This window comes from Gopherus flavomarginatus, chromosome 11 (assembly GCF_025201925.1).
Source record: "Gopherus flavomarginatus isolate rGopFla2 chromosome 11, rGopFla2.mat.asm, whole genome shotgun sequence".
Taxonomy (NCBI): Eukaryota; Metazoa; Chordata; order Testudines; family Testudinidae; genus Gopherus; species Gopherus flavomarginatus.
The window spans coordinates 49,322,861-49,347,890 of record NC_066627.1 but is presented as its reverse complement, the minus strand read 5'-3'; the positions used below and the strand labels follow the sequence as shown (position 1 = coordinate 49,347,890).

Below are 25,030 nucleotides of genomic sequence, written 5' to 3'. Positions count from 1 at the left end.
TGGACTGCCCATTCTATTCCACTAAAAGCCTCCTAACAAACATAAATAGAATAATAAATTTGGCATATTCCATGGCCGCATTAGTGGTGTGATTCTACAAAGAGTGAAGTATGTGAATAACTTTACTCCTGTGAGTAGTTGCATTGCATGCATTGGACTACTTACAAGAGTGTGCTTAGATCTTTGCAAAATTGGGCCATAAATCCTGGTGAACTTCGTAGCTGTTGTAAGTAGTGATTTGCTGGCAATGTTGTTGCGTAAAAATGAAATGACAGTACTCTCTTCTACCATATACATGTAATTTCAATGAATTTTAATGAGAAGTTGCAGTATGTACATATTTAGCATATATGCTTGTTGTGTGCTGTAAATTAAACATGATAAAGCATGCTTTTTGTTTCTGTGCTTTCAGTGTGTAAGATAAAGTATGCCCAAGATAACATTAAATGGCATCACGGTGGACTTTCCTTTTCAACCATACAGATGTCAGGAGGAATACATGACTAAAGTGCTTGAGTGCCTCCAGAAGGTAAGCACTGGGAGAGGTTACAGTAAATTTCCAGCCCTGGTCAGGTGGACTCCTTTGGGATCCATTCGTGTTGGGGAGTGGGTGGGAAGGCCGATTTAGGATTTGGAGTGTCAGTGTTTCCAAAATAATTCCTTCTACCTACAATGCAATTTTACTGTGTCAAGAGACAGGTTTTACCTGTTATCAGGTTGAATTATAATCATGTCACAGAGCCTGCTCTTTGTAGGGCTTTAGCCCAGGGTTCTGTATCGTGTTTATAACACAATTTGATTCTGTCCACAAGCAGTACCAGGCCATAATATAACACCGTACCTCAAGAGGGTGAAATTTATAATGTAGATTTATTTTTTTGGCAGGGGTGTGGGGGAAAGAGGTTCATAACTGTGATGATTTCTCGGTCATAGGGGGCCTGGTCCGAGACCAAGAGCAAGCCCTTTTATTTATTTAAAAAAAAAAAACAGTTTGGTTGTTTTAAGCAAAATGAACATGAAAATAAGTCGACTAGCGTATCATATGTTTTGAGGGTATTGTAACATTTAAAGGCTGTTTGTATAGCATGGCGGGTAAGTGGTTTTTGTAATATGAAAACAATATTTAAATGGCTATGCACTAACCTTTTCCCTGGTGATTTACTGTGGAATTTTAATTCTTTTCTTTATCAGAAATCACAGTTTGTAGAAGCTAGAATGCAATTTATGTAAAAGGTTATCTTTAGGGCCCTACCAATTTCATGGCCATGAAAAACATGTCATGGACCGTGAAATAAGCCCTCTCCTGTGAAATTTGATCTCCCCAAAATCAGCTGGGTTGGGGAGGGACTGGACCTGTCCTTCCCCTGCACGGCTGTTATGGGGAGAGATCAGACCCACCTCCACAGGCAGCACAGAAGTGAGGGTGATACACCCTCACTTCTGCGCTGCAGCAGCTTCAGAGCTGGACTCCGGACTGCTGGCCTCTATGGCTCTTGACCAGGCTCAGGGCACCTGAGCTCTGGGGCTTCTGCTCCTTCTCCCCCATGGCTCCTGCCCAGGGTGCTGCCCAGCACTGGGGAGATCAGACCTACCTCCACTTCCAGGAGCCTTCTCTAGCTGCAGTGAACTCTGGAGCTGCTGCTTTCAGAGCTGGGGTCTGAAGGTTGCACGGAAGTGAGTATGGCAATCCTGCAACCCCTCTTCAACAGCTTTAGAACACCCCACTCCCCAAAATCCCCTTTTGGATCAGGACCCCAGTTACAACACCTGTAAACATCTGAAATCATGACATTGAACAGTTTTAAGACCACCATGGCTGTGAAAATGACCAAAGTGAATTGTCAGTTTAATAGGGCCCTAGTTATCTGGTTTGCAAACTGCGAAAGGAGACTCTCACAATTTAAACTACTAATGAAAAAATACCTAGTTTTTCTCCTTTCTAGTCCATATACTCTGCTTTCCACTTCACCAGACTTTAATTTTAATTGTACATATTTTTTAGCATGCAATTAAAAAAAAAAACAATTCCAGAAATGTTAGTGTTAAATCTTTTGGCATAAATGTAGGTACGTTTTTTCTTCCCTCTCTCCGAAACTTGGAAAAAGAAAAGAAAACTAAATAAGTAGTCCTTATGTTCATGCAATCTGTCCTTAATTTAAAAAAAATGATGGTGTACTTATGGTATTATATACTTGGCATTTCCACAATATAGTTTTAGTGAATGTCAAACAAATAAGGAAACGCTTTCCAAAATACTGATTATTCTTTGCCTGGAGTGCCTAAAGTAGTTTTTCTGAGATTCATTTTCTTTGTTCCACCCTATCCAAGACCTGAGCTTTTTTGTGGAAGAGGAGAAGTTTTACTCTCCATGACACTCCAGCATTCAACCTCACCACAGCTGCAATGTTAGTTGCTCAGTAGACCCCCACTGATGTTGGGATGAAAAAGCAGATATCATTTTAAACCTGTTTTATGAATGGCCTTTAATAGTGTTTTGGCATAATTTGCCCTGGCCAGTGCATAATCCAGGCATAAAAGTTTTAAAACAAATTGCATTCTGTAATGTCTGGTCTACAGACATAAGATATTTAAAAACAGGTCATGGGCACAGTTCTTTCCCTGGTGTAAACTATCTATACTGCGTGATTCAATCTTGTAATGTGGAGTATATGTTTAAACTATTAACTTGCTTAGCAAATCAGACACCATGTACAGTCTTATAATCATTTCCAATTTTAGCCTAAGGCAGCAGCTTATATTTTCCTTTATTTTAACCTAAAATTTGTCACATGTTAAGCAAAGTGTGGAGAATTTCTGGGCTAATTAAAGGATAAAATAGTTCATGAATCTATGTTTTAGGTTGAAGTAGTGGTTTTTTACCCACTAAGTGGATCTGAAGAAGTGGTTTTCTACCCATGAAAGCTTATGCCCAGATAAACTTGTTAATCTTCAGGGGGCCATCGGACTCCTCGTTTTTGTGGATACAGACTAACACGGCTACCCCTCTGATACTTGACTGGGGTAAAGGCTCTTACAGGTTGTACTTCTATGTGGCAGCTTTTACAGGCTTATAAGAATGTACGTATGTGTTTCTAGTGGAAGGTATATCATGCTACTTAAATCTGTACAGTGATGTGATTATTCTCTTCCTGGGAAAATACTGTACTATAAGTTGATCAATAATAGGCAAATTTCTGAATTGTCTCCAAATTTTCCTCCCTTCTCCCCCAACATTAAGAAGGTGAATGGCATTTTGGAGAGTCCCACGGGTACGGGGAAGACATTGTGCCTCCTCTGTGCCACTCTGGCTTGGCGGGAGCATTTTAAAGATACCATCTCAGCACGGAAAATTGCACAGCGAATGAGTGGAGTGGAACTCTTTCCTGACAGACCTATGTCATCCTGGGGTGATGCTGCCAAAGATGCTGAAATCCCAGGTAAATGTCCCAGCAAGCAGGCTTTGACTGTTATATGTGGTTGGGAACCTTGAAGGAGTGACAGGGGATGATTAGTATTTCTTTTATCATTGTCATGTACCTGTGAATGTCACAATGGCATTATTTAACAGCTAAAGCATTATTTCACACTTACCTTTTACTGATGTAAACCTAAAATGTCTCACATAACCTTTCTCCTTGCTACAGGTCAGTAAAAATATCCACTTAGCTCATTTCCTGTAGGTGAATAGTTGGATTGTTAATTCCTTTGCTGTCTTCATAAGCCACGCTGTTACCATAGCACCAGCTGGGGAAAGCAGGCTAATGATATCTTTAGTTCTTCCTTCTGTTTAGTGCTAATAACGTTTTTTCTTTTCTTCTCCTTTTGGCAGCTTATTACACGGATGTTCCTAAAATAATTTATGCCTCCAGAACCCATTCTCAGCTTACTCAGGTCATCAGTGAGTTAAAGAGCACAGTCTACAGGTAAATACACATTAAGAAAATGCTTTTCAGTCGGAGTAAAAGGGTAGAAACCCAGTCATTTCAGGTATTATTTGAATTGTGTTGGATGACTACATATCTGATGATGTATCCCTTGGAATGCAATTCTCGTAATGCAGATGGATGGAAACGGAACTTCTCTGACTCACTGTGTAGCTTTTCCCCATGCTGAGGGTTGTGCTTCCTATTCTTCTTCCTTTTCTCGCTCCTATCCCAAAGTTTCTTGGATATAATCCCCTTTACTTCAAAAGTTCCTTTGGAAAAGTGTGGTTTTCTACATGGTTTTCCAGTCAAGCCTGTGAACTTTTTTGTGTATGAAAAGAAATGTTTCATATTTTTCATCAGAGAGAGATATGGATTTTTCAGTTTGTCTGGGTTAATAGAATATTTTGCTTGTATTCCTGCCAATGGTGCTGTTTCATGTAGCTCCATGGTTCTGTTTTTTTTAATTTGTCAGTTAGTAACCACTTGCATGTCTGTATGGATATATCTTTTCAATTAACAAAGCTATTTTGAATGCTTGCCTTCAGCCACAGCTTCTGCAGTAAATTATCATTAATCCAATCTCCCTGCTATCTCAAAAATAGATTATGGTGCGAGAGGATTCTTTTTTAGGTCCATGGTATTTAGATGCGGCATTATAATGGGATCTAGATTTTGTGGGGGTGCTTTTTGAGAGTTGACTAAAAGCTACTATTGGTTACTCCCTGCCCCTGTCAAAATAATTTCATTTATGGATGTTTAAGGTTGAGCATTTATTGCTGCTCCAAAAAAAAATAAAGTGATATTATAGATGAGCAATGTAGCTGTTGAAAAGCCTTGAGATTCCCAAATTTCTAACACCCACTTTCTTCCCAGCCAACTTTCACATTTGAAATACTTGACTCAAGCTAGCAACATATGTGTTCAAAAGTCTGTTTTTTCTTTCTCTTGTCCTCCCTCTTTTTTTTTTAATACCAGCTATTTGTGTGTTTTGTTTAAATAGGCCAAAGGTGTGTGTGTTGGGCTCCAGAGAGCAGCTTTGTATTAACCCCGAAGTTAAGAGGCAGGAGAGTAACCACATGCAGGTAAGAACGCAACAGTGAAGTTGTGCACAGTTCCTATGTGTAAGTGACTGTATCTTGGCTTTAAGGCATGTAACTCCTAATGCTGAAGTTCATTGCAATCCTTGGCAAAACTCAGCGGTATTAGTTGACCGTACAGTTGGAGTGCTATAGAAAGTTTGTATTCTTGTCCTGCTCTGTTAGTGAAGAATTAAGTTCTGGGATTTACCTTTCCAAGAGGGGTTGTGACTGTGACTGGTGAGAGCATGTGAATTAGTTTTCTGCATTCAGCTTTCAGTCCTGCCACTTGCTTACCAAGTGACCCAAGGCAAGTAGTTTAAAATGACACCATCAATTTAAAAATCATGCTCCTGATTGAAAATGTTTTACCTACTGTTGTCACATGTAATGTTAAGGCCTACCTTAGCTGAAAAAAGACCAATGGGGAAAAATAACTGAGTGGTCTGTCACTTTCCCCTGTTTGTTTGGGTGCCCTACAGATCAGTAGGGAAGGGAAGAACCCTGAGAGGAAAATCTGATTGTAAAACTGCAAAAATTGGCCCAGGGATTTGTAGGCAGGCGTAGGCCCTGCAATGATATTTGATTCATTCCCTGAAATTGACTAAATTTCAAATGGCTGGTGTCCCTTTTCTCTCTGCCTTCGTTTTCCTTATTTTTAAATGGGGTTCAATACTACTTCCCTTACATGTCCTAATGTATGTAAGGCACTTAAGTCTTTATTTGAAAGGTGCCATAGAAATTCAACATACTGGTGATGCTCAGAGGATTTTTTCCCCTTTTTCTTTGGCAGGACAAATTGTTGGTATCCCCCTATTTGATTCTCGTTGTTGATGATCTGGTATGCATTGCTTCTAGCTTGATGCTCAAAGGATGTGTTGCATTACTGCAGGCCCTCTTGGTATCTGAATAAAGAGGCAGTATTAGAAGGGTCTCAGAGGGGCAGGTGGATGCCCCTGGGGAGGGGACCTATCTATGGGAAGTATGGAGGCGTAATGATGGATGTACAACAAAAATCCTAGGAAATGGAGGAATTTAGGAACAAATGGCAGCCTCATTATGAAGAAGCCCAGTGAAGCCACATGTTTTGTAGGCTGTGGATTATAACCTGATCTTCCATTGTGCTTGGTTGGGGTAGATGCTGCACCGTGATCAAGGTCTGCAGAAAATGTGAGAAGAAGAGGGATTGTTTTTTTAGAGAAACCTTTCCCCATTCCTTATTATGCTGAGCTGGTGTCACTGAATATGTTCATTTACCCTGCCCCTCCTTCCACAGCCTTGGGCCAGCTGTGTCTTTGTGCCTGAAATGTGCTTTGTCTTTCAGATCCACATGTGCCGAATGAAAGTGATGGCTCGTACTTGCCATTTCTATAACAATGTGGAGGGTAAGTTTGGCTGTGGAAGCAATGCCCTGATTTTGGGCAGAGAGGTACCTGGCCGGTGGATGGGGATGTTGAAAAGGCATGAGAGAACCCATTGGCACCTGAATGTATGCATGTAAATTTACTTTTAATAGACTTTTAAGCTAATGCTTAGGAAAGGTACAGGGTTGATATCCCTGAAGGCTGAAATCCTTTTAATTTGTCTGCAAAACAGATCAAGAGCGGCAGGAGTGCAAATTATCCATATAATCCCAGCAATATGCCTCACTCTTGAACTGGTGAGGTCCTTCTAGGAGTGAGAGGGTATTTCGTTCTACATGCCCATTCAGCTCTTGGCCTCTTTGCTGTGTCTGCTAGCAATTGAGATAAATGAGAGAGTCGGTTTGGGGATTTGGGTCAGACCACAAATTAATATCATGTTAGTCACCAAACAGTTGTCAGCACTACTGCATTGCAACTCAGCAGAGAACCAGCATGCTATATGATACACAGTGTGAGGGAGCAGGGAGGAAGTAGCCAAGGAGTCTGCTGGTGTGGGATGATAGACCCCTTGTTTTCAAGTGCAGATAGTTTTAAATATCCTTGCAGAACCCCCATTCAATAAACTGTATTGTGCTTATTGTATCCTCTGAAGGGTGATGGCTGAGTTAACTGTGCTAGGATTCAAACCTGTGGTTCTATATATTTTAAGATGAAGCTTAGACCAGTAAACTGTCATCCTGAATTTTTACTAATATGCACACACACAAACGGTTCTTCAGCACAGGACCAAGTTAAGGAAAGGATAGCAGTTCCTCTTGCCTGAGTGAATTATAAGGCATTCGGGTCATTGAATTTTGGGTTGCAGGAACTGAGCAAACCAGAAATTAGGTTAGGACTAAACCATTGAAAAAATTATAGCACCAACATGTGTATTAGCTCACAAACTATCATCTACACATGTTGTGGCTTATTATGAAAAATGTAATTAAGAGTTAAATCAACAGGTGTTCACATTTTCTTAGAGCCTGGCCTGGAATTTGGAAGCGGCAGGGCCAGGTTTCATAGAACAATAGAAATTAAAGATGGAAAGGGACCTGCTAGGTTACATCTAGGCCATCCCAAGAGGTCCAGTGCAGGATTATTTCTTGCAATATGGACATTAGGGTAAAAATCAAACACTATTTATGAAACGGTTCTCCTTGGAGTGGATGGAACAAAATACAAAATAGTTGACTGAAATCTTCAAATGCTAATGTGTGTTTGTCTGAAGCTTGTGCAGGTGGAGTATTCAATGCTGGTGGAGCTACAGAGAATAACCTCAGGCCTTAGTTTCAATCCAGGGGATCAAGATAAGAGACTTTGATAGAATCCAATGAATGTGGAGCGAAGTACAGTCCCCACATGTGGTTATGTTTATGTAATTATTTGCTTCAATTTCTGTAACTGTTCATTCTCTCCTTCACAGAGAAGAGTACAGAGAAGGAACTGACCAACGCCATCTTAGATATTGAAGACTTGGTTAAAAATGGAAACAAGCACAGGTAAAAGTTCCGCACTGGCCTCCTTGTTCCGGGGAATCCATTTGTATGAACTTTAAAGTTCCAGATGAGCAGCAATGACAAGAGTCGAGTAGTGATGTGTGCAAAGAACTCTCAAGAAATCCATCTCTGCACTGAGACCTTAATGCCTCTTCCTAGAGCTGCTGGTGTATTTGAGTCCTGATCTGCTGCAGAGACCAGATAGTGATCACAGTCAGGCATACCCAAGGAGGAACTGCTGATTATGCAGGTGAAATGATGGTTTTATGAGGTGGATGAGTCCACACAATCTCTTACCACTAAAGATTTAATTATCTAATCCAACATTGAATCCTGGTCTTCAGGGGAGAAAGATTAGTGCATTAACCACTAAGCCACCTCATTTTTCCCCTGTTAGGTGTCTGGGTCTGTGTTTTGCTGGGCTGCACTGTTAAGTGTTGAGTCTGGCATTCCTTGTCACTGAAGTATAAATAGGAAGGGCCTACAGGGATAAAGCGAGGCATCTGCCTTGAGATCTAATGTTCCAGTCATTAAAAAGCTGTTCAGAAACCTTTTAGAGCCTGAAACACAGTAAATGAAGGCTGAGTGCACTTTAGTCTCTCTCTGGATATTGTTTTATAGTTCATACTTTTTTTTTTTAACAGAGTTTGTCCTTATTATCTATCTCGGAGCCTGAAGCAGCAAGCAGATATTATTTTTATGCCTTACAACTATTTACTAGATTCAAAGGTAATATTTTTGTTTTTAAGTTCAAATGTTTTTTATTGATCTTTTAAATCAGATTTTAGTGGATATGCCAAAAAGAATGTGCATAGCAAGCAAACTCCTGAGGTGGTACACTTCAAAACTAGCTAAAACACTGCGCAGAGTACATGAGGCAAAACTTCATAACCTAATTCAAATCAAGAACCTTAAAGATGGATGCTTGCACATCTTGCTCTTTGAATTTCCTTCTCCCCTACAATTAAGGAGTATGGGTTTTTTGGTTTTAACAGGAGCTCAATATCATCCAGTAAGTGGAATTCACCCTGCAGGGCACAAAATTCCCTTTCGTTGTTTGTGTTGGTCATACAGTAAACAATTGGCCACTGACAGAGGACAGGATACTGGGCTTGATGGACCTTTGGTTTGACTCAGTATGGCCGTTCTTATGTAAACCTAGACCATCCTTGAGAGGTGTTTGTATAACTTGTTATTGAAAACCTTCAATGATGACAATAATTCCACAACCTCCCTTGGTGTAACCTTTTCCAGTGCATAACTATTCTTATAATTAAAAAGTTTTTCCTAATAGCTAACCTAAATTTCTGTTGCTGCAGATTAAGCCCATTATTTCTTGTCCTATCTTCAGTGGACACTGAGAACAGTTTATTCCCATCCTCTTTGTAAGAGCCCTTACCATATTTGGAGAGTGTTATCAGGTCCCCCGTCAGTCATCTTTTCTCAAAACTAAATGTGCCCAGTTTTTTAAGCTTTCCTCACAGGTCAGATTTTCTAAAGCTTTTATCATTTTCCTAGCATTCCTCTAGACTCTCTCCAGTTTGTCCGCATCTTTACTGAGGGTAGATGTCCAGAAGTGGACACAGTACTCTGGTGAGGCCTCACCGGTGCTAAATAGAGCAGGCTGATCTGTAGCCTGTGACAGAGTATCAAAGTGAGCTAAAGATGAAGAGAATATTAGGAAATGAATTGACAACTTTATAATTGTACTGCACATAATACCGTGAGTGTGTTCTCTTTTTGCAAAGATGACAAAAAATATATGTAGAAAGTACGACAAAAAGAGAAGTTGGAATGAATTATAATTCGTTAATGCATCCTTGAAGGTATTAGTGTTATCTTCTTTCTTATGCATGTGAGCGCCTCTGTTTCACCTTTTGGCCCCTAATTCCACTCCTTCACAAGACAGACTTCTATGATACATAAGATGGACCCATGATGTCATAGCAGCAAAGAATCCTGTGGCACCTTATAGACTAACAGACGTTTTGGAGCATGAGCTTTCGTGGGTGAATACCCACTTCCTCAGATGCATGTAGTGGAAATTTCCAGGGGCAGGTATATATATATGCTAGCAAGCAAGCTAGAGATAACGAGGTCAGTTCAATCAGGGAGGATGAGGCCCTGTTCTAGCAGTGGAGGTGTGAAAACCAAGAGAGGAGAAACTGGTTCTGTAGATGGCAAGCAATTCACAGTCTTTGTTCAATCCTGAGCTGATGGTGTCAAATTTGTAGATGAACTGAAGCTCAGCAGTTTCTCTTTGAAGTCTGGTCCTGAAGTTTTTTTGCTGCAGGATGGCCACCTTAAGGTCTGCTATAGTGTGGCCAGGGAGGTTGAAGTGCTCTCCTACAGGTTTTTGTGTATTGCCATTCCTAATGTCTGATTTGTGTCCATTTATCCTTTTCCGGAGAGACTGTCCAGTTTGGCCGATGTACATAGCAGAGGGGCATTGCTGGCATATGATGGCGTATATTACATTGGTGGATGTGCAGGTGAATGAACCAGTGATGGTGTGGCTGATCTGGTTAGGTCCTGTGATGGTGTCGCTGGTGTAGATATGTGGGCAGAGTTGGCATCGAGGTTTGTTGCATGGATTGGTTCCTGAGCTAGAGTTATTATGGTGCGGTGTGCAGTTACTGGTGAGAATATGTTTCAGGTTGGCAGGTTGTCTGTGGGCAAGGACTGGCCTGCCACCCAAGGCCTGTGAAAGTGTGGGATCATTGTCCAGGATGGGTTGTAGATCCTTGATGATGCGTTGGAGGGGTTTTAGCTGGGGGCTGTATGTGATGGCCAGTGGAGTCCTGTTGGTTTCTTTCTTGGGTTTGTCTTGCAGTAGGAGGCTTCTGGGTACACGTCTGGCTCTGTTGATCTGTTTCCTTATTTCCTCGTGCGGGTATTGTAGTTTTGAGAATGCTTGGTGGAGATTTTGTAGGTGTTGGTCTCTGTCTGAGGGGTTAGAGCAGATGTGGTTGTACCTCAGTGCTTGGCTGTAGACAATGGATCGTCTGATGTGTCCGGGATGGAAGCTGGAGGCATGAAGGTAGGCATAGCGGTCGGTAGGTTTTCGATATAGGGTGGTGTTAATGTGACCATCACTTATTTGCACTGTGGTATCAAGAAAGTGGACCTCCCGTGTAGATTGGTCCAGGCTGAGGTTGATGGTGGGGTGGAAGCTGTTGAAATCGTGGTGGAATTTTTCCAGAGTCTCCTTCCCATGGGTCCAGATGATGAAGATGTCATCAATGTAGCGTAGGTAGAGAAGGGGCATGAGTGGACGAGAGCTGAGGAAGCGTTGTTCCAGGTCGGCCATAAAGATATTGGCATATTGTGGGGCCATGCGGGTGCCCATAGCAGTGCCGCTGATCTGGAGATATATATTGTCATCAAATTTGAAATAGTTGTGTGTAAGTATAAAGGCACAGAGCTCAGCAGCCAGTTGTGCTGTGGCATCATCAGGGATAGTGTTCCTGACAGCTTGTATTCCATCTGTGTGTGGGATGTTTGTGTAGAGAGCCTCTACATCCATGGTGGCTAGGATGGTGTTTTATGTATTAGATGTCATCTAACTTTTAGCACAGGTGTGTGGCCTTGTCCTTACCTGTAGAGGACACATTTATTATCTCCATTTCAAGAGAATATGTTGCAATGTAAGCTGCCAGAACTGTTTTGCTTGCCACATTCCATAGTGAATTATATCCCTTCCAAACTCTCTCATGGTCCAGTTCACTAAGCTGTGTCTAAAGGCCGTGTTGCTATCTCACCCATGTCCCCTTTGTTTTTGCTTTTAGAGCCGGAGAGCACACAACTTAGATCTGAAAGGAACTGTGGTAATACTCGATGAAGCTCACAATGTGGTAAATTATATCTGTTTTTTTCCCCTACCATTTCCGCTTCCTCACCCAAACACAAAGCCTGACCCTTGTAGGTTACTTGTACCAAGGCGAAAGCTACAGTAAAAGAAAGTATTTCAGCTGCTAATATGATCAGTTTAGAAAGGTGGTTATTAAGTATACATTTACGACTCCATCTATGTTGAAGTGTGGGTTTGTTTTCTGCATGAATCTTAGCATTAGCTAAACCAATATCTGAGGCAGTACACCTTCTACTCTCCATCTATAATTATGTGATCAGTTAGGAAGCCAGGATTCTGGTATTGCTCTGTCGTCTTCTGTCATGGGCTTCACATTTCTGTAAGTGATTGAATCCCCAATTTCTGATACCAAGGAATTAAATAGATATAATACAATCAGCGCATTTTCTTACATTGTGTCCATCACTGAAAGTGTATTGGTTATAGAGCAAAGAGGACACGTTACAGCAGTGATACTCAGATGGAGGCTTGTGAGCCGCAAGTGGCTCTTTAATGTGTCTCCTGTGGCTTTTTGCAGCACACGATATCAAAACTGTGTGATTTGATTATTAACCAGTCTAAGTTATTAACCAATCAGGATGCCTTTACTATGTTATTAACCAATTGTAGTTGATAAAATAATACTTGGTCAGTCATTTTGCTGTGAGAATTATATGTACTCAGTATGTCCCCTGTCCTACTGTTTATATATAGTATGATAGTAAATGAAACAATGAATTCATACTACTATGGCTCTTTTGGGTAATGTTTGTTGTTGATTTGGTTCCTGAGGCACGAAGGGCTGAATATCACCGCATTACAGATAAAACGTTTACATAATGAAGAAGTAGGATGGATTATTCAAACCAGTGATTAAGCCTAGCGAGCACACAGAACAGTTTATACTCAGCAGTTTATGCTCAGTGCTAGATATTGCAAACCTTTCTGAAAGACGTACATTTACAATATAGCAGAGCCCCTGAGTAATACTGTGCTTGTCAGAACTGTTACTCACTGTTCTTGTGCATGAGTTTCTTGCACAGCCTTATTGCTTTTCTGAAGCAATCCTGGCAGATCTTTGGATCTGCTGGGAGCTGGCACCAGGGATTTAACCCCTTCTCTGCTGGAACGTACAGGTCACTAGTTTCCTGTGGCATGTTGTTCAGATGACTGCAGAATCAGGAAATTGCTAGGTACTTTATTTGGCAAGCAGCCCTGGAGCACCTGGCTTGTTTATTATATAATTGGTGATTAGAAGTGAAGAAGTGATTATTAGTGAAGAAACTGAACAATTCTTACCATAGTAGTCTGATCCAGTTCTGGTTTTTCAGGTGTTTGTGTTGCAGCTGGAAGAGATGTGGAATTTTATTTGCTTACTGAATAACTAACCAGATTTGATCATTCTGGTTCTTATTGTCAAAAGTGCACAGAATTTCTGTGATTGCTCACTCAGGTATTGCTGCACTTTAGATTTCAGGTATGTGCCTAACTAGTACATCTGTCTAAAATAATCACTTGAACATACAGCTGCAGTAGCTGCACGTGCAAATTAGATGTATTAAAAGCAAACATTTTGGAAAGAAGGATTCTGGGTCTAGAATGGTTCGGCTTCTATCGAATGTGAACTCCATGATGAAAGTATGAAGTCTCTGCTAGCAGTGGGTACTCCCACCTTGCAGAGTTGTAGATGGAAGCTGGAAAAGCAGGCTCTGGTGTACTTTCATGTGCTTCATTGCAAACAGAGCCCTCCCCCCCAGGAGGACTGCGTTGTATTCGTTCTGCTCTGACATGTTGGGCTATCTCACCTTTAAATGCTGGATAGCAGGTGAGTGTCTCAGCAATGACAGAAAATCAGACTTATTTCACAAGCATATTTGTTGAGTTGTTGTTTTTTTAAGAACAAAGAAACAGCTGGTGGCCTCTTTCAATAGGAACTCTGTAAAGGAAAGATTGGATTCCTGCTGGAGCACCCTCCACCTATCAAGAAGATGTCGGAAGGTGTTGCATTACAAGATTATACCCCTAACTGGCTCAAACACTAGTTCAGTGCTTGGATAATGAAGTATAAAGGAACTCTTAAAATGTGTCCCCTGATCTGCCAAATTACACCACTTTGAATTTCTCTCTGGCAGCAGCAATGTTTATTTACTAGAGTGCCTGTTCTTGCATTGTTGTCTATTTTGCTGCAAAATGGCTGCTAGAAGTGGAGGATGTTTGTCCTGAAGTAGGTGTAGAAATTATTTTTAGTGTTGGAATACTGTATTTGCTGCCTTAATCAAAATAGTCCTTTCCATTAAAAAGTGAACTGGGTTCCCACAGAGCTTTTCCTCTTCACAGCATGTTATAAGTCTTAGGGCCTGTCTACACAGGGAAATTGACTAAAATAATTATTCTGGAATAAGCTGTTTTGCTCACCCTGTACACACTCTTTGTACGGGCCTTGGGCAGTGGTGCCCCTCAATCCCTCTTATTCTTTTCCTGTGGAACATAAGAGTCAAATCTCCTATGGGCTGTAATACTTTGTTCTCATTTTGCTTGACAGGCTTAGTGTGCAGGTGGTGTTGGTGACTTGTGCTATACAGGAGATCAGACTAGATGATCTGGTGGTCCCTTCTGGCCTTAAATTTTATGACTCTATTCTAGAATAAAAGTGACTTTTATTCCAAAATATAGCATGCTTATGAGGAGCTATTCCAATATAGCTATTGTATAATAGCTTATTCTGCATCTCAGTTTTCCCATGTAAGCAAGTACTTACTATTTCTCACAGCTGGGAAGAAGGTCAATACCATCTTCATTTTATGGATGAGGAATCTGGGGCAGAGAGGGTTGTAACTTGGCCAAGGTGACAGAGAAGTATTGTCAAAACTAAGATTACAATTGTGGAGTATTCAGCCCATTAGATCACATCTCTCATGTAAGATTATTCAGTTCCCTTCTCCATAGTTGATACTTATTTTCTTTATTTGTGTGTGTGTGTGTGTATTTAAATCTAAGATGGCATGTTTGTATGTTGTATTTTATCCCTCTACCTTCATTCATTACTTGCCATCTTAGATTGTAAAATCTTGAGTGCAAGGGACTGCATCTTCATATATGTGTTGGTCTAGTGGTATGATTTTCACTTGTGTGAGAGGTCCCAAGTTCAAATCCAGAACAAGTCCTCCAAAGGACAGGAATGGTTTGGTTCCTGTAAAATTTTATGGAAGCAAATATTTTTGGTCTAGAAGAACAAGCACAGACACCACAGAGTATGAGAGAGGCTGATGAGTTATTGGACATCCAGATTCAGGAAGCATTGCCACCCCAGATTCAAGAAAGGAAGAAATTGGTCACCAAAGGATATTGGGAACTGGAGAGGAGACTTGGCAGTTTGTAACCATCAGAGGCAAGAAGTTCAGGTGCATTCTACATGGCTGAAGGCAGAAGAGGAGGGGCAGGCCATGACCACCAGATAGAATCAGTCCAGGAGGAATTCCACATAAGTAGAAGAATCTAATAATAATCATGTTGATGTCTTTAAACCACAAGTTGAGGACTTCAGTAGCTCAGACACGAGCCAGGGTTTGTTACAGGAGTGGGTGTGTGAGACTCTGTGGCCTGCGTTGTGCAGGAGGTCAGACTAGAAGATCATAATGGTCCCTTCTGACCTTAAAGTCTATGAACATAGAAACTGAGGATATCATCTGTGAAGATGCAACTGGTCAAATGAAACAAAAAGCTGTACAGGACATACCTATGGTTGGCTGCTCAGCCCAACCCACAAAACAATCAAATGTACCCACAAAGTGATCTCCAACCACCAAGAAAGACAGAAAATCCTCCTTGGGAATTCTGAACGAAGAACAACATCATCATCCTTTTCAAAGGAGCAGGCAGAAAACAGGATGGTGTGCTGTCTTCATGGAGCAAAGACACCAGATGTGACTTGAAGACTGGATAGGCTTCTGAACTCAGGAGGCAGAGATCCACTGGTAATGATGCATAAGGCATTAATGATGCTGTTTCCTGGGATACCTCATACATGACTTCAGGGAACTCGGAAGGGTACTGCAGGAGAAGAATGCTCTAGTTATCTTTTCTGAAATCCTTTGTTTGCTATGAGCAAGGGAAGACAGAAGGCAGAAGACTTTAGAAGTAAACCACTAGCTAGGTAAATGGAAGAAGGATTAGGTTTTGTGAAACGTTAGTCCACCTTCTGTAGGGATGAGGGAACTGTCCACTTTGCGTGGCCTCTCTCTCAGTAGAATGGGAACCACTCTTCTAGGCTACAGGCTGACTAGACTTGACAGGGCATTAAACTAGCAAAAACAGGATGGTGAAATGGGAGAATGTAATAAGCACTCAGTTACGAAAAAACATGATGTTGAGAACAAAATTAATCAAGGTACCAAGAGATATGAACTGAAGAAATTCTTTATTTGTCTATATACCAGTGTTAGGAGCCTGTGTGGTAAAAAAGAGAAATTGGAATTGCTTATTTGAGCATAAATTCAACTTAGTAGGTACTACTGGAACTGGGTGGGATGGTTTGCATGATTGGAATGCTAAGTCCGTGGTTTTAACCTATTTAAAAGGTTCAAGTGGGCAAAAAGGGAGGAGTAGTGGCGTGGTATCAGCAGTGTCATTATCTGTTTGTGTTACTGACAAGTCAGAAGCAAATTATCTTGAATGCTTATGTATCAGTGTCCTAACAGATATAGCACAAGATGGGTTACTAATTAGGGATGTGAATATTGTTTAAAAAGTTAACCATTTAAATGATTAAAATTACATTGTTTAACCAGTTAATCGATTAAAGGGAGTGGGGCTGGAGTTGCTCTGGCCAGCCTGGGGCTGGTAGTTAATGGTAAGACTAATGCTTACCAGTTGACAATTTAAAATTTTACATTCCTAGTACTAATTTGGTTCTGCTACAGAACACCAAATCCCCTAAGGAAAAGGATGTCCATCTCCTCGAGTGCCTAACTACAATGCATAGGAAAAAAATTGCATTATCCTGGAGGACTTCAATCTGAATAACATGCTGGGGTTCCTGTGCTGCCTGTACTAAAATGTCCTCAGAATTTGTAAATATTATAGATGACAATTTGCTAACTCAAAACGTGTTGCATCCCAAAACGGGGAATTCAGTATTAGACCTCATCTTGAGAAATACAGAGGAATTGCATTCAGGAGTTTTAAAGGAGCTGACTGCGGAGTTCTATGAGATCATTAATGTTGATTTTCAATAACTCTTGGAACACTGGGGAAGTTTCAGAAGACTGGAAGAAAACTAATGTGCTAATATTTAGAAAGTGTGAAAATGATTACCGGGTAATTACAGGCCTGTTATCAGTCCCAGGCAAAGTAATGGAAAGGCTGGTACAGGGACTCAATAAAGAATTAAAGGAGGATAATATAATTAGTGCCAATCAGCATGGGTCTGTGGAAAATAGATCTTCTCAAACTAACTTGATACCTTTCTTTGATGAGATTACAAATTGGTAATAGAAGTGATATAATATATTTAGACTTCTGTAAAGCATTTAACATGGTAACGCAGAACATTTTGATTAAGAAATTAATTATACAAAATCAAATAGCATACATTAAATGGATTTAAAACTAGCTGACAGGTCCCAAAATGTAATTTTGTAAATAGGGAATCATCATCAGGCATGTGGGTTTCTAGTGGGGTCCTGGAGGGATTCATTCTTGGATCTCTGCTATTTTATATTTTTATCAGTGACCTGGAAAAAAACACAAAATCATGACTGATAAAGTTTGCAGATGAGACAAAGTTTGGGGAAATTGTAAATAATGAAGAGGACAGGTCCCTAATATAGAGTGATTCAGATCATTTGGTAAGCTGGGTGCAAGCAAACAATATTTGTTTTAATATGGCTAAATGCAAAGTGATACATCTAGGAACAAAGAATGTAGGCCACAATTTTATGTTTGGGGAATCTATCCTGGGAAGCAGTGACTCTGAAAAGTGGAAAGATGTTGAAAAATTAGAGTTCAGAGAAGAGCCACAAGAGCAATTAAAGGGTTGGAAAATATGCCTTATAGTGAGAGACTCAGGGAGTTTAATCTATTTAGTTATTAAAGAGAAGAACGTTATCTATAAGTGCATACGTTGGGAATGGAAATTTGATAATAGAGGGTTCTTCAATCTAACAGACAAAGTTATAACAAGATCCAGTGGTTGGAAGTTGAAGCTAGACAAATATAGACCTTGTCTACACTACTGCGATAAATCAACATAAGTTACACTACTTCAGTTACATAAATAATGTAATTGAAGTCAACGTAGCATAGGTTGACTTACCACAGTGCCTACCCTGTGCTGTGTTGATGGGAGATGCTCTCCCGCCGGCTTAACTTACTTTTCTCGGGGAGCTGGAGTCAATGGGAGAGTGCACTGCCATTAACTTAGCGGATCTTCAGCAGACGCACTGGATCGACACAGCAGCTCCTATCTATAGGTAAGTGTAGATATGGCCTAGGACTGGAAATAAGTAGCAATTTTTAACAGTGAGGATAATTAACCATTGGAACAACTTACCAGGGGTTGTGGTGGATTCTTTGTCACTAGAAACTTAAATCTAGACTGGATGTATTTTTAAAAGCCATGCTCTATTTCAAATGTGAATTAATTCAGGGAAGTCCTATGGCCTCTGTTGTATATGAGGTCAGACTAGATGAACACAATGGTTCCTTCTGACCTTACAATCTTTGAAGTGCTCAGCACACCCAGCGCAATATTAGAATCCAAATGACATTAAATTCTGTATTTCTTTGAATTTCAGGAGAAATTGTGTGAAGAGTCATCTTCTTTTGACTTGACCCCCTATGACTTGGCGTCAGCCATGGATGCTATAAATGTGGTACTGGAAGAACAAGCCAAAGTAGTTCAACAAAATGAAATCCATGCTGAATTCAATATGGAGTTTGCCAGTTCAGGTGTGTTGATAGCTGGGGACTAATGGTTTGCTAGGGATGTAGGGGGTGGCATTGTCAACAAATCTGGAAAATAACTGTTTCTCTTAGTCCCTGTAAGGTCAAATCTGGGTGGTGGATAGATGGAACTTTCTACTTGGCCAACATTGTTGCTGTTCTTCTAACCTATGGTAACCAAGCACATCAAGTTGTAGCCAAGTCTTTTAACATGAGATAAGGAATCAAGGAGATGAAAATTAAATAGAATACAAAATATGTAGTTGTGTGATCGCTTGAGTCTAGCCTTCAAAAACTGTAATATCCAGAAAGGCAGTTGGCAATAATAGTCTCTCTTGGAGGAATGAAAAATGCAAGTTGAAAAATTGTGAGAAAGTTGGGATTAAGTTAAGAAGCAGTTGCCTCAAACGCTGAACACTTCATCTAATCCCTGTGTGATTAGGAGTGAATTGTTTTTCCTTCTCAAACAGGGCTGAGCATGGAGCTTGAAGATATAGCAAAGATAAAGAGTAAGTACCATTTCATCTGTGTTAAATTATCTCAACAAAATTGCTTTTGATACAATAGGAGAAAAAGGTGCTCTGGGAAATGATGGTAAATCAACCTCATGCAGTCTTTCCGTGGCACCCTTTGACATCTGTCAGGCACATAGGTGAAAGCTTCATAGGGGAGGGTCTTCTATTTATTTTAGAGAGAAATTTTGTCAAGTGTTCTGGTCCTTTGAGCATTCAGCCTTTTTCAGCATAGCTGAGAGGTTTGTATAGCTGAGAGAAGAATGCCTCCTACAGCTCGTCATTTTCACTACTGCAGGGACTTTGCAAATTTTGTAATCCATCTCTCTTTTGGTGGAGCATTGGTTGTACCACCCTGCTGCAACGACAATTCTGCCAGCCAGCAGCTGAATTTGTACTAAAGAATTTGACCTTAAATAACATTTTTCATCCCACCAAAAAAGAATACATGTTGGAATAGAAAAGAACTTTGCTGGCTTTTTGAAAAGTGATCCAATAGCATTTTGATTCTGGGAACACTTCCACAGTGTTTGAGGAAAAATTGTTAATTTGTAACCCCTGCAGCAGTGATCTGTCTTCTAATTGCTCATGTTGCTGGGCAGTGCAAGGTGAGTTTAAGATCTCTAATCCTGGGTTATGGCGTTAGGAAGTAAGTACAATGGAAATCCTGATAATGTTTTTCAGCTCAGCAGGCCAGAAAACTACAGAGTCCCATACATTACCAAAGTGGTCCAAGGTTGTGTTAAATGGGGGATTTTGAATATTCTTGTTGCCAATAAATATTTTCAAATGCTTAGTTCCACAGTTCCATCCTACAACTTCAAATTAATCACAGAAATTACTCGGCATGGCCTAGACAATATTTGAACTGTTTGGATGAGCTCTTCATATTGCTGTTTTTGCCTGTTTATGGGGCTCTCACTTAATCAGAATACTTCCTTCTCATAAGCCAGCAGGAGATCAGCAATGGTAGTTCAGAGAGTCATAGAATAAGGTGGCATGTAAAATCTCAGTTTACTGTGTAATTGGATGTCCTCAGCATAAAGTTCACTGTTATGAACAGGCAGTATGAGTCAATGGATGCAGCACTGGAGTGAGACTCCGGAGAGACATCAGTTCTATTCCTGGCTCTGCCATTGGCCTGAAGGGTGACCTTTAGCAAGTTACCTCCACGTGCCTTAGTTTCCCTATCTGTAAAACGTGGATATTCACCTCCTTTGTAAAGTGCTTTGAGAGTCACGGATAAAAAGTGCTATAGAAGAGCTAGGTATTATTATGCCTTGTTTCTCTTATCTTGTTTCTCCCATGGTTTCATAACCTTCATCTTCTAGGCTCAGCTATACAAAATGGTGACCTGCCACTGAATTAAAGAGGTCTTTAGTGAAATAAATTTGCAAAGGTGTCAGAGTGAGTGAAAGATCATGTATTTATTAAAATCTCACATAGTAGCAAATTCTCTTAGATGTGAGGATCCCTTGTAAATGCAAGGAAATAGGCAAATGTACATATGTTCTACTCTCCTACATAGATTTTACATCACAGGGATGTTGTGAGGCGTAATTAATTAAATGCTTACAAAGGGCTTTTGGATGATAAGTGGTCTATAACTATAAGGTCATAACTATAAACGTTAAGAAGTTTTAAAAATTAAACATTTGGAAGAACTTAAAATGTATATTTCAGCAGTTTTTTAAAGTATCAGATTGGTTACACAAACATGATAATAGCTAGGTTTAGAGGGAGGAACTAGGTGACTATCTTTGTAACAAAGGCCCTAACGCTATAAATTCAACTATTTTCTCCTTTGATTGCCTTAAAGGAATTCTTCTTCAACTGGAAAATGCTATTGATGCTGTGCAGCTGCCGGATAATGGAAATGGAGTCACTAAAGAAGGGAGGTAGGTGCCAATTGGTGCTCTGAGATTGTATTATCCTCCTCATTAGTGTGACTGTACGTTAGGAGAAGAGACTTCTGGCCTAATGAGACTGTCTCCAATGTGAGTTTCTCCTCCAAAGTTCCATATGAAAGTAACACCATGCTCTGAAATAGGAAGCCCCTGGGACAGCAAGTAGCAATAAGTGTTTAAAAGGTATACTAGCTGTTAACATTAGTAATATTACCCTAGCTCTGGGAACCAGCTTTTATTACGTAACTTTATTCGGTGGGTCCCCATAAAATGTTCCCCATTGTACTGGCTTACTTTCATGGTATTTCAGTAATTTGTTATGTTTAAAACTCTGAAGAGCATTTCAGCCTCAGATTATACTAATGATGAAATCTATCAAATATGACCCTAAATCAGTTGACTCCATGCCTTTAGGAATAGCGAGTAGTTTGTTTATTATATGATGCTTTGACTACAGTATTATCCTACTGTGATTGGGATTTTGCTGTTTAGCCTCTCACTGTTTAGTAATGGCAAAGTCCAACCATATTATAAGTTGGAAACTGCAGCTCCTATAAAAATAGTAACTTAAAGTTTGGAAGGTGTGGCATGGAGCGTGTAAGTGAATAATAGGGTATATTGAACTGGATGATGGTCTTTATTTGTTTCCGTCAAATGCTGGCTTGTGAAATACTGATTCATATTAAGGTACCAGTGTAACTACATTCTGGTTGAGATACTTCAGGCTCTACAGAACTGTTTGTAAACCAAAGGAAATTGTGTGTTGTAATAAGGTGTGCATGAAAAGTAATTGCAGATGATGTGGTGGTGAAGGTCGTTGGGCTTTCAAACAAAAATATCCCAGCATTATCTCAGTTAATCTTGTAACAAAGTAGTTACTGCTTTTATTTACCCTTATCGCTTATGGAGAAGGGAATACAGTGAACTGCAAGGGCAAGGTATTGCTGTTATTAAATGTAGGGTTATTTGCAAAGTTTGTCCAATTGTATTTTTCTTCTTGAATTGCAGCTACATCTTTGATCTGTTTGCAGAGGCCCAGATCACATTCCAAACCAAAACCTCCCTCCTAGAGTCGCTGGAACAGATTGAACAATTTCTGTCAGGCCGTAAGTGTAAACCTGTCGCCAGGGCTACTATGTATAGTTCTGTAAGTTACAGATGACGGCAAATGGAAGCTTCCATATTTTGGGGGTGTAAATGAGAAAGGGAGAATGAGCACTATTCACATAATGTTCTTCCTGTATTCCCTTTGCATGGGAGCAACATTAATTGTGCCATAGGCTTGTGAAATGGCAGTTAAAAGTGTCCACCCACTCACCTCTGTCATAGTTTCAGCAAGTGGAAAACTGACAATTTGAAAATTGTTTATTCTCAAATACCTGTTTACATGCATAGTCTGCGGGATCTCTGAGTGCTTCACTGATATCAGGAAAGCTATTTTGGAGAACTATATATGCTACCTTCTTAACCGGGCAGTAATACTCAGTGGGAAGTGGTCAGGTGCCTGTAAGGGGCGGGAAGCCTTACTACTCCTAGAAGGGAAAATGGCATAATGTTCCCTTTTGAAATACCTTATAAACAGCTAGTATCCAGCCTCTCCAGACTCTCAGTTTAGAGAACCTCCATTGAGATTTTGTCATTGATTATTAATGTATGTGAGGAGTATGAAAGCTAATTTACATTACAACTTCTCAGTGCACGGCGGAGATGGGACCAAATACTATGAAATCGTCATGTTCTTGTTGCACACCAAACTATGCTGGCAATGTGCTGGTTTAGTTTATTTTTTTGTTATCCAGTGATGTTTTTGAGCCACTTTATTCATAATCAGAGGGATAGCCGTGCATCTGAAGAAGTGGGTATTCACCCACGAAAGCTCATGCTCCAAAACGTCATGTATCTGAAGAAGTGGGTATTCACCCACGAAAGCTCATGCTCCAAAACGTCTGTTAGTCTATAAGGTGCTACAGGATTCTTTGCTGCTTTATTCATAATCATTGTGGTAGTGAGTGAGATGTGGATGTGTGCAGTGCACATTTATGTGTGTGTGTGTGTGTACACGCTCAGGTATGGGTGTAAATACATATGTGCATTTGTCTACATAAAAAGTTAATATACTATCCTCTCTAGGTACTGGGATATTTACCAACATAGCTGGATTACATAAACTTTCAGACATTATTCAGGTAAATAATTCTGTTCTGTTTCTTCATTATAATTCTAAAAGATTGAAAAGATAGTGGAGGATGTGGAAAGACACCAAAGGCGTCTTTTTTTCTCTTTGAAGTGTGTTTGTTTAATTCTTAAGCATTGATGGGAGTTGACATACTATTGAGGGAAGAATTTCTACTTGACTATAGACTCAAACAGAGCTGCCTCCATGTGGCTTGTTGTTTGGTAGTGTGTTTCAGCAGAGATTTAATGCCTTTCGCTGTAAGCATTAAGGTGTGGGTATAGCTGTTCTGGTTAGTTTTCTCTATTGAGAAATTGCTCCTACCTATGTAATTCAGTGGGGCATATGGAATACGGGTGAGAATCTACTTAAAACATCTAAATCCACACTATTCTAAATTTCCTTTGAGTACAGAGATTAGTCTCTAAAGGAAACCTTTTTGTGAGTTTCATTTCTTAACTTCCAGGACCAGACTTTCTTGGCATCTTGTGGACTGAAAGTTCATTTATAGGAAATACAGAACTGATTTGTGGCATTCAGAAGCCAGCTATAAAAGAGTTAGGCATCTGTGTACTTCTGATATTTGACATAGTAGGAAATAAGGGAAAGTGAAAATCTGTTGATATTTCTCTGAACTATGATGAGATGGGAACAGGCAATCTTAAAGATTCATATATAGCTCAGTGGTTTGGGCATTGGCCTGCTAAACTTAGGGTTGTGAGTTCAATCCTTGAGGGGCTATTTAGGAATCTGGGGAAAAAATCTGTCTGGGGATTGGTCCTGCTTTGAGCAGGGAGTTGGACTAGATGATCTCCTGAGGTCCCTTCCAACTCTGATATTCTCTGATTCTATAGATATAAACGTCCCTTTTAGAGGTGTCTGATTAAAGTATGATTCAGTTGTTTCTAACCACCACCAGGAGGAGCTGGATTGTTGAGTTGTGCAAATAGCATGTTCAGCCAGCAGTATTTGATTAGAAGAGATATTCCCATGAAAGAGTAAGGTGCAGTTGGGGGAAAAATGTAGATAATCTTAATCTCTGTTCTTTTGATTTATTTATTGATTGTAAGGAACTTTTAAAATAGGACACCTATAAAATGTTTTACAGTTGTAGCTCAATAACACGTCAGAAGAACATGGTTGAGTACACTGCACTAGCAATCTCCCTCCTGTTGCAGGACTAGAAAATATAAATATGCCTTTGAGGAAGGAAATGTTTGCAAAGAGCTTAGAGGATATTGTGGACTAGTGAACTGAAATTCATATCCTAGTTGAAGTCTGAATTTGGCCAACGCTTTTGTTCTGAGTTGTATCAATGAAGTACATAATGAAGTTTGAAGAGCCAAGAAGTCAGACTGAATAGTAGTATCACAACTGTAATTCTTTCATTTTGGAACAGTTGCTGACATTTCAGATGGGGTCGCTTTGTTTCCAGACTTTAACGATTTCAGGGCAGTCTCCTCGATTGAGTCACTGTATGTCAAATTTAATTGGAACTTTCCCTGAAAGCTGATAGTGAAATTTGACTGTGCACTCTCCCAACTTTTCCTTTTTCTTTTTTGGATCAGAGCAGATTTTCCTCTGGCCTTTCATAGAGCGGTGGTGATAATCGTTGTAAAGATTTGTAAACGTGTCTTGCTGCTTTGTTCTTGCTCATTGCTCTATTGTTTAATATATAGAAATCATTGATAAATTCAGTGTAAAGATTTGGACATCCAGGTAAAGATGCAAGAAATAAATTC

General features: G+C 40.1%; 1 protein-coding gene across 13 annotated transcripts in view; it reads left to right on the top strand.

Moving 5' to 3' along the window:
* RTEL1 (regulator of telomere elongation helicase 1) overlaps nt 1-25,030 on the top strand; it is a 114,020-nt gene that overhangs the window by 1,530 nt on the left and 87,460 nt on the right. For 9 of the 13 annotated variants that reach the window (XR_007768558.1, XR_007768559.1, XM_050918256.1 and 6 more), the window contains exons 2-14: nt 413-529; nt 3,239-3,437; nt 3,830-3,923; nt 4,927-5,008; nt 6,327-6,387; nt 7,832-7,907; nt 8,549-8,633; nt 11,693-11,758; nt 18,549-18,702; nt 19,167-19,205; nt 21,028-21,106; nt 22,124-22,221; nt 23,246-23,301. Coding sequence is in view for 11 of the 13 variants with exons in the window: in XM_050918256.1 (XP_050774213.1) it covers nt 428-529; nt 3,239-3,437; nt 3,830-3,923; nt 4,927-5,008; nt 6,327-6,387; nt 7,832-7,907; nt 8,549-8,633; nt 11,693-11,758; nt 18,549-18,702; nt 19,167-19,205; nt 21,028-21,106; nt 22,124-22,221; nt 23,246-23,301 (1,191 nt within the window). In the remaining 2 variants the exon portion in view is untranslated. Of the gene's footprint in view, nt 1-412; nt 530-3,238; nt 3,438-3,829; nt 3,924-4,926; nt 5,009-6,326; nt 6,388-7,831; nt 7,908-7,945; nt 8,155-8,548; nt 8,634-11,692; nt 11,759-18,548; nt 18,703-19,166; nt 19,206-21,027; nt 21,107-22,123; nt 22,222-23,245; nt 23,302-25,030 lie in introns of those variants that run through there. The other 4 variants (XM_050918253.1, XM_050918254.1, XM_050918252.1 and 1 more) reach the window with 3 other exon arrangements.